The 10,836-nt window shown below is 32.6% G+C and overlaps 1 protein-coding gene across 1 annotated transcript; it reads right to left on the bottom strand.

The window, feature by feature from the left end:
• Window positions 1–3,144: 3,144 nt before the first annotated feature.
• HELRODRAFT_70577 (hypothetical protein) lies at window positions 3,145–10,836 on the bottom strand (the record flags this gene model as incomplete). Its single annotated transcript, XM_009031908.1, has 4 exons — window positions 3,145–3,317; window positions 3,754–3,806; window positions 6,136–6,247; window positions 10,659–10,836. 4 exons carry the CDS (start codon window positions 10,834–10,836, stop codon window positions 3,145–3,147), a joined length of 516 nt encoding a protein of 171 aa, XP_009030156.1.

The following is a 10,836-nucleotide window of genomic DNA, read 5'->3' as shown; positions in this document are numbered from 1 at the left end:
CCGATCAGACTTGACGGCCCAGTGAAAACAGGCCAAGGTTGTGCGAAAGCCGACCGACTGACTGACAGGCCCAGTGAAAACAGGCCCTTGGTCGTGCGAAAGCCGATCAGACTTGACGGCCCAGTGAAAACAGGCCAAGGTTGTGCGAAAGCCGACCGACTGACTGACAGGCCCAGTAAAAACAGGCCCTTGGTCGTGCGAAAGCCGATCAGACTTGACGGCCCAGTGAAAACAGGCCAAGGTTGTGCGAAAGCCGACCGACTGACAGACAGGCCCAGTGAAAACAGGCCCTTGGTCGTGCGAAAGCCGATCAGACTTGACGGCCCAGTGAAAACAGGCCAGGGTTGTGCGAAAGCCGACCGACTGACAGACAGGCCCAGTGAAAACAGGCCTTGGGTTCTGTGAAAACGAATCCGCCTCGTTGTTTTGTTTCTTGTGCTATTTGTGGACCTAGGGTTCTTTGCTGGATTCTATACTCATTGGTATAGTTTCACACGCAGCTTGGAATTTCCATAGGCTCCGATTTTCGTGATTCATTTTCTTTTATTTATTGGAGTTGTATCGACATCACCATCGGATACACACGTCGAAGTTGTACGATTAAAACGCCAAGAAACATATTCCAAGTTGAAGACCCAACAGGAAGAGTTCTAATTCCTGTATTCCAGTTTGTTCATTGACATTTACATTATTATAGAGTTCATTAGTTCAATTCCTTTTATTTACTTCCGTCGATTAATAAAATTGTTATCGAATATTTTTACGCGTTCGTGTGTTACTCAGTAAAATCATATAATTCGAAAAAGCCCAGTGCCACACAGGACTGGTCGAACTCACGATAAAAATATACACAAAAAAATTATTGTCGGACCATACAAAAATTCCCTGAGAAAGATAGAGGAGGAGATTGCTTCCTCTTATCATTTTAATTTATTATTATTTAAAATCTCCGACAATTGGCGCCCAACGTGGGGCCTTGTCACCCTTTTAAAAATCCTCCTCCTCCTCATTAATTTATTATTTATTATTTTAAAATTTCCGACAATTGGCGCCCAACGTGGGGCCTTGTCACCCTTTTAAAAATCCTCCTCCTCCTTATCATTTTATTATTTATTATTTTAAAATTTCCGACAATATATATATCTCACTTCCAACCCGGCGCTTAACCAACAACGAAAACAAAGAAGTAATAAAAACTAGCATCGTAAATAGTGACAAAGAAGAATATGATGCTATCGAAGAAGATGACCAGCCAATAAAGAAACCTGACACCTAATTCATTTCAATTTTACAACACCAAAGTTAATTTTTACAACGTCAAAGTTCATCTTGACCAAGTCAATATTTCCCTATATATACAGCAAAAAGCACTGATGATGATTCATTCAGAATCGAAATATGGCCTTATTTGCAGCATGAATTCGGAAAATAAGTTTATTTTGAATTTTAATAAACTAAACGTTCACCAAAAAACTTTAGTGAGAAAAATTGAAAAAACGAACCACAAACATATTAACGCCAAACATTCGGTAGAATTTATAGAATATTGTAAAAATTATGGTCTATTACCAACATATATATATATATATATATATATATATATATATATATATATATATATATATATATATATATATTAAATATATATATATTAAATATACACAGCTAACTGCACTCTATAGCGAAGCACTAACAAGACAGTGTTTTAGTACCACTCTTGTTCCCTATTCACATAAACAATGTGTGATAATATTTTGTTATTTGCAGATGACACCAAACACTTTAAAACGATTCAATATAAGTGGAAAATCAACAAATTTATGTAATTTGTTCAAAAATTGTGGATTAAATACAAAACGGTTCCAAGTAAAATTGAGACTCAAAAACATTACTCGGCGGCGTGATGGTTTAATGGTTAAGGTCGCCTGGTGCTGTTTCGCAGTAACCGGGTTCGAATAAGACAAAAAGATCCCCGCCTATCACATGCTTCGTGTGTGATGCGTCGTTTAGCACGTATTCATTTACGATGTTTGTGCGCTTTGTTGAATCCTCTAAACTTTGGAAGAGTGTAATTGACCTTTAACCTTTTTTTAACCTTTTTTCTCATCGCTTGGTGGAACAGTAGTGAAGCACTCAAGTAAGACAACTGTAGACCATTATGGAGTCAAAGTTGATTTTCGAGGAGCATGACTCTCAAGATTGGGAAAATTAAATTGGTCCATAAAAAAATTGTTAAAGTACACTTTTTGGCTTTTTGCTTCTATATCTTTTGTAAGATATGTTTGGGATGAATCTGGCTAGTTGTGCATAGATGAGGAGGAAAAAGCTCAGGTGTGGAAAGCTCATATGGAAAGGTTGATGAATGAAGAGAATGAATGGGATGGAGATGTGGAATGGAAGGTGAACGATGAAGGAAGTAGAGAAAGCAGTTAGAGAAACGAAACTAGGTAAAGCGACAGGGGTTTCGGAAATGGCGGCGGAACATATAAAGGCGAGTGGGATGATAGGAATTGAAGTTATGATGAAAATTGTGGGGTATTGTGTGAAAAGAAATGGTCAGTGAAGATGAAAGGGAGGGTATATGTGTGAGAGCAGCGATAATATATGGTGGTGAAACTTGGGTGTTGACGAGAGAGGAGGAAAGTGTACTGCAGAGGACTGAAAGAGCTATGGTGAGAATGATGTGTGGGGTTAAAGTGAAGGATAGAAGGAGTAGTACAGAGCTGATGTCGATGATGGGACTGAATGAGGACATTGTGACATTGACAAGGAGATCGAGATTGCGGTGGTATGGACATGTGTTGAGAAGGGATGAAAGGGTTGGGACTAGGCGAGCGTTGGAGTTTGAGGTTGAAGGAGTGATAGAAAGGGGTCGTCCACGATTGGGATGGAGAGCAGGTGGAAAAGGAAAGAGTGAAAGCGGGGTTGCGTGATACTGAGACGAGTGACAGATGTGAATGGCGTCGAGGGGTATTTCGGTTTCATCATAGGTAGCCAAACGGCAACCCCGATCTCAGGGAAAATTTCGTCTAAATGTGTGTTGCTGTTGTTGTTATCTTTTGTAAGATCAGTATTGAAACATGAGATTTCAAAACACGGGAAGGCTGAAACAATCTTCATCAAAGCCAACAACTAAAAGTTAATTTAACCTAAATTGTCTCCATTAAGTGTATAGAAACAAGTGTTGTCGATGAAGTTGACACAACAACCAATGACATCACCGGTACTGAACGTAGGACCATAAGGCTGACCCTGACCAGATGAACAAAACGAATTACCATCATCACCATGGTATCCAAACGAATTTTTATCCCAACCTGATTGATAAGATTTAATTTATGAACAATACAAAAAAAAACAAAAAAACTGTACAATTTTTATTGTGCAGTTGAAGTGATGAAAATGAAATGAAATATTTATATCAACCAAGGAGTAAAAATAATACCTACCAGCCATTCAACTCTACCAGTCTACCAGTCTACCAATCAATCAATCAATCAATCAATCAATCAATCAATCAATCAATCAATCAATCAATCAATCAATCAATCAATCAATCAATCAATCAATCAATCAATCAATCAATCAATCAATCAATCAATCAATCAATCAATCAATCAATCAATCAATCAATCAATCAATCAATCAATCAATCAATCAATCAATCAATCAATCAATCAATCAATCAAACAATCAGCACAATAATAAAATAGCAACCAGCCAATCTGTCAGTAGCTACATTTAAAAACAAACCAGGAAGCCTGTTTTCCATTTTTTGAACAGCAGTCACACCAACGCCCATGTATCTGTCAATATGTTCAAATTTATTTCATTTCTATTTCATACACTGATCATAATACAAAATTAAGCAAAGAGCAACAGATGATGTTAAAAAAAGCAAAATAATTTTAAGCTTTCAAAAATAATGCAATAACATTAAAAAGGAAAAGAATTATGTTAGATGATATACCATCCATCTATGAGTTACAACACAAAGAATGTAACAGAACACGTTACATGGTTTAACATACCATCTAAATATAAGTAACAACATGAAGCAAAAATTATAAGATAACATAACATAACAAGATAACCTAACATACACCAATAAATGAGTAACAATTTGACTAACAGAAAATGCACCAATGTTAATACTGGTGTGAAAGCATGAACGACCGAAGACAGCTTATATTGAAAGCTTCTTAGCTGGGCCTAAACAATACAATATAATAGAATGCAAAGCTGTATATTACGCATACCTGAAGAAGAAAACATCTATATTAATAAAAAAAAATCATGACAGAAACATCACACATTATAGACAATTTGTTTTTCAAACCAATCAACAAATTTAAATGAGTTGCATACATTGTATAAAGTGGAAAATAAATGTATTAGTAGAACTTAATTCATGCATGATAATACGAAAATCATAAAAAAACAATGTCATCGTTTGTATTTATAAAAAATATTAAAAACAAAACTATATCTGGGAACAAAGAGAAGTGCATCTTCGTATATTTGAGCAAGCAGTGCAAAACTATGGTGAAACAACAAACAACAAATTAATTAATGAATCACTGATCAACATGACAACAAAATAATTAGGCACACCAGCAAGTAAACCTCAATATAATTATATTAATGCACTATGATATATCATGTTTCATGTCAAGATGTCAAGAAAAATTAAAGTAAACCAACAAATGTAAAATCTGTCCTGAGAAGGATGGTAACATAACACAATAACTTACAATATGGAGTAAATGAATTAATATAGAAAGAGTTTGAACTTACGAAAATAAACACCTCAAATTTATAAATAGACTGGCTAACAAAATTCTTCAAGAAAACGAAGGCAATGGAAGTAGTTATTAATCATGTTACCATTTAGGTAAAAATTAGAATTCAGATTTGGGTTCTTAAAAAAACCAGGCTTATCTTAGGGATGCTTTATGTATATTGTGTAAAACTGAAATATATGAAAATCTAAACAGGTTCAAATAGGTTATGATTTATAAAATGAATTAATCATTTGAATTGTAATAGAAAAAATATTTTTACAAACAATCACATACTCACCAACAAACAACAAGCACAGTTCAATTTCTTCAACAGCACAATTTACAGATATAAGCACTGCAAGGTCTTAATTGTTTGCACACCCATCTATCTCAAATTAGGGAGTTTCCAAGGGAAGGTGAAAAATAAAAATGATAAAATGCACTCACAATAAAAAATTTACTTAAAGTTGCAGTATAGTTGTGGTCAATAAATGTAATAAATACAAAAATTAAACACCAAAGCAGGCCAATGAAAATTTTAGCAGCAAAATACTAAATGCTAATGCCAATAAAATTAAATAAATTTTTCAGGTTTTAAAACATAAAAATAAAGCAATTCTACTAAGAATCTACTAAGAAAAAAAATACATTAAAGAATTTTAAATGTTTTATTATAATATTTTTTTTTCAGTAGTGAAATTATAGGGTGAAATTATAATGCAAAAGTTGAAAAAAATTTTCAGTATGTTTTAAAATATATAAATAAGGTAATTTTACTACGAAAAACAATTACAATGACTGATTTTAAGAGTTTTTAAAAGTATTTTTCATTTAGTAGTGATAATAAGGTGAAGTTATGATGCAAAAGTTTAACAATTTTTCTGGAGTCGGAACCCAAAGTCAGGAGTCAGCAATTTTTATCTGGTGTTAGAGTCAGAATATTTTGAGGGTCAGAGTCGGAAATTTTTGAGGGACCAGAATCAGATATTTTTTTATCTGACTCTGACACTCTGGTTTTTACAACTGACTTCACAACTCATCCATATAAACTGTTCTATTTTATCAATTGAAATTGAAACAAAACAACGAGAATACAAATGATTAGAGGCATTTTTTAAAAGATGAAACCAAATAAATATTTTAAAAATATTAATATTAACTAAAAATATAAATTAAAATTGTAAACAAAATAGGCAGAAAATATTAAATGTGAAACTAAACAATAATGAGCGGTGTGAATTGTTCAAGTGATTGACAGTAAATGACAGTCAGGCAAACAACTATGCAGATAAAAAGACAGAAATACCACCAAATATTTAGACAAGATGGATAAATAATTAGACAAGCTCACCCTTCTCTTCCCTTGGTAATGACCTTGACCTCAAAATAGTAGATGCCACAAGTTACAGGGATAGAATGAGTTGTGCGAATACTTGCTGCATCTTTTACGTCTTTTCCTGTGCCTTCATAGTAAGAGCAACAAATAATTAACAGTGTATAAATGATATATGATACAATGCACAAATTGAGAACTTTTTCACAACCTCTACCAAATTTTAGTTTTTATATACACGAGTTATTGAAAAGTAGGCATGTCATCCAAAGGAATTCATGATTAACACATTTATGTCTTTATAACAATGTGCTTTTCCATATTATTGACCAAAAGTATATGAGTACTGCAAAAAGCATCTTCAGCCAAATAATATTCCCTTGTGCTGAGAAAACTTTATAATTAATCTCATCTTGAAGTTTTAGTTGCAAAACAAAAAGTACATAAAAACTGTAGTCTTATTTATAATAATTTATAACAACTAATTAAAATAAAAATGTTAAAATAAAAATAATATGTTTGCTAGATAATAATTTTTTATTTATTTTATACAGGTATAAAAAGTTGAAAATAGCAAAGTAAAAATATCAGAAAAAACTCCAAGACTCAAATTCATAGTTTTAATTAAACCAAACCCGACTCTATCTAAAAATCAAGTTAAAAATATGTCAGGGCTAGTTTTAATTGGCCTGTTCCCCTAGATCTGCCACCATATGAATCATAATAAAAAATATTTGGCAAAATCCTAGGACAGTGTCTGCAATGCAATTGAAATAACATTTAAAATGCGGGAGATAAGTATTAATGAGCGAGAGTACATGAACTACGACCAATGAGATAGCTAGAAAAGGGAACGCAAAATCGAAGTGTCAATTTAAATAGACTTTTTAAAAAAATACAGAGCCATCGAAGTGTTAATGTCATGAATATGCTGCAATATCAATATAAACTAATCGATTGTGTTTCAAATAGCATTCAATATATGGCGATATTAATTATTTATCAAAATTAAATTTCTGGACAGAAGATGGATGATATTTTGTTTGCTTTTACAATCTCAAAATTTGAATTGTTTACGTTAAATAACATCAAACAAATGTATTAATAAGGAAAATTATAAAAAAGAGAATAGAAATTAAAATTAAAAAAAAAGAATAATTAAGATATCATGGTTCCTAGCATGTTGTATTTCTCTCTAACATGTACAATGATATTTCCGAAAGTCAACTTCCCCAATTGTTCTCTCCATATAAACTCAGCTAAATGTATGCTTCAATCTTGCCCACATCGATTTGATATTTTGTGCGCACACCGGTGACTGGATCAACAAAATTTACGATGTGATTTACTGTGATGTTAGTATAATCCATGTTGTTCAACTGACTGTACGCATGCCACTCATCAGACACTTTTGCCGTTACAGGAGCAATAAATTTTTGAATGAGAAGGATTAGAGTTTGTGAGTCCCGTGCCTGTACCTCTACTGCAAAACATATTCTTGTCCCTCGCTGTATTCCTCCAAACACCCACCCCTCTTTATATCTGTTGTTTCTCCCCCTATAATATTTTGCCTTCAGAATTTCAGTTATACATATTAATATCATGTTTACATGTTATTACAAGGTAATCACTTTTATCCAAATTCGATTTAATTTCTATGATTTTAAATCTTTATTTCAATTTATATTCCGTTAATTCAAATTATAGGCTCTGAAGATGACATCTTTGTTGAAACAACGTTGTTAGCCACACTATGATTGGAAGTTTTAATAAATACAAATTAGAACAGTTATTAATAAACGCTAAATGGGCAAAATCATTTAATCAAATTTGTTATAATTTTAGTTTCATCTATTTCTACAATTGTTCCAGGTCCCCCAATTTGTGCAAAATTATCAACAGTCCACGACAGTATTTAAATTTTTTTATTTACGCCAATCTTTCCTGATGTCAAATATAAAGGCATTTCCCATGACCAACAATAAACAACTTTTATCGCTTTTGACATATCTAATTTACTATATTTAAAAAATGAATCCTTTCGAATACTTGTCCTCGTTTGACAAATTCTTTTTGGATATCACCAAATGACTTGGTCAACTTTATTAACTAAATGAATAACCTTGTACATTTCTTCCCTGTAGTTTTCGCATAACATTTCCTGATAGAACAGTCCATTACCTTAACCACAGCCTAGTTATTCTACAATTTCTAGTGTGGCCATATAGCTTGTTAAAATTTAAATGATTGAATATTACTGCCTGACTCATTTTACAATAAATCGTATTTTTCAAAAAGTGAACTATGATACACAAAAATGTTTCATTTTGGGCCAATAGAAAAAGCTATGGCATGCATAAATTATAACCACTTCTAAGTATTAAAAATTGTTTTTGCAGCATTTTCACTAGATTAATAAAAAACCATTTATTTTTTTGTATTGTCATTATTCCATTTCATTTCAATGGCCAATACGATATATTTTTTGTATTTCATTTTTATTATTTTAATAAAATCAATCAAATCAATCAATCTTCGTTTTGCATCCAGAGACCCGGTTTCCTGAGGTAGGACGTTATTATTTTAATAAAAATTATTTCATTTTATTATTTTTACTCCTTTATTAATTTAAAATATAATTGATAATATAAATAACATTATAAATTAAATATAAATAATTTAAAATAATAAAATTTTACTGTTCCATATTTTTTTAAATTTCATTCATATGTTATGACATTACGCTCACAATCTCATTGGTCGTTGTTCATGTGCACTCACTTTATAACATATCTCACCAATTTTATTGGTCATGCTTTAACGCATTTACCTTTATGACATAACCCAAACGTAAATGCACTCCTTCTTTCATCCTTCTTCTGCATTTATAATGTGTTTTTAATTGTATGTCCTGGTTATGACATTAAACTGACCCTCACTGCCTTGTGAGTGATGTTGGATCATCAAAGGCTAGGCCCACCGCTTATAACTGTGGTTGCGTAAGGAAGGGCATCCTGCGTAAAAATTAGCCAAATAAATTACTTATGATGGAATGGCGTCGAGAAGTATTTCGGTTTCATCATAGGTAGCCAAACGGCAACCTCCGATCTCGGGGAAAATGTCGTCTAAACGTGTGTTGTTGTTTGTTGTTTTAATTGCATTGCAGGCACCGTTCTAAGATTTTGCCAAATATTTAAACTAAATGTAGGAACTAAACTTGCCTAGCTTCGGCTCAGCATAATAAATCAAACATTGATTAAACAACTAAATTTTATGAACAAATATAAAATAATTTTCAAATTTATAAACTATGAAATGTAAATCTATCCATTTTTACATGAAAAACACCATTCGTCTTTGTGTTGTTTTTGTTTTTTGTGTTTTTGTTTGCAATTATCATATCAAGGAACTATGTTACATCAGACAGTTTTTATCAATCGATCTGGCTAGGAATCTAGCACGTTGTTTAATATTGTCCAGGCTCGGCTATTGTAATTCAGTAATGTTCGGCATATCTCAGAAGCAGGAAACACGTCTAATGAATCGGGCTGCCAGAGTTGTATTGATACACTACCAAATCGTCTAACATCTGCAACATCGAATTTGAAAGACCTGCATTAGCTACTTTTTCATTACCGTCTCCAGTTTAAAATCACTGTCATTGGTTTCAAGTTGTTGTCATAATAATATTGTCATCATTCACTGCCGTATCTCAATAGTCTTCTTAACATCAATATCTAAATCAATATCAATGTCTAAATATCAATAATCAACATCTTCGCTCTACCAGTGCACCAGTTCTTCTTCAAAATATTTTTTCAACAAGCATTGGTAAACGAACAATTGTCTGGAATTTTTTGCCTCCAGACATCAGAAATTGCAGCTCCTTCTGTGGTTTTAAATCTATTTTAAAAACTCATTATTTCAATCTAGCTTTTAATCAATAATAATTTTATATTTTTTACATGCTGCTTTTAATTTTTATTACATTAATTCAACAACAATTATAATTTTAATTTAATTTTTGTTTTTTTTATTATTTGTTTCTTATCATTGGACTCATATCGCCATGGTTGATTGTGAATTTCTTGGTTCCGGGGATGCCTCAGTTGCTTGAACTGGCTCTTCGCAAATTACATTTTATTTTTACCAATCTATTTTTTTCAATCAGATAATTTCTTGGTGGATTTCTACAAGACTAAAAACCAAGGCTGGTGATTGGCAATTTCTAGTCCTACTTTGTATCTTCTAAGCTCAGCCAGAAGATACAATTTAACAAAAGTTGTTAATCCTTTCTTGCATTATGACCAGCATGACATGAGCCAAGAGGAGTCTCTCTAGCTATTAGACTAGCACTATACCAGCAGCCTATCAGATTGCCAATTGTGATGTGATAGTGATGCACCACATGATTATTAATTAAAAAATTAAATTAATGAACAAAATAAAGTCCATTTTCCTGATTCTTAATTGTTGACAAAAAAAAAAAAAAACGAAAAAAAAATTCCAATAAATTTATTAACAAAAGTGGAGGAGCCAACCCTTGTAAAAGACTCTCAAATCATTATTTGACAGACCCAGAGATGGACACTTTTCGTTCTTTTTGGAGCTCCATTGTCTGGGCAGAGGAGTTTCGCACTCGTCGACCATCGGGTACAACTGCTTGATCCTGTCTGGTTGAGTTGTGCTGAAAGTGTTTTTAGTTGATTCGTCGTCCAT

The sequence above is a fragment of the Helobdella robusta genome (genome assembly GCF_000326865.2).
Source record: "Helobdella robusta unplaced genomic scaffold HELROscaffold_8, whole genome shotgun sequence".
Taxonomy (NCBI): domain Eukaryota; kingdom Metazoa; phylum Annelida; class Clitellata; order Rhynchobdellida; family Glossiphoniidae; genus Helobdella; species Helobdella robusta.
Note: the sequence above shows the minus strand (reverse complement) of the source record. Positions and strands in the feature narration are given on the sequence as shown.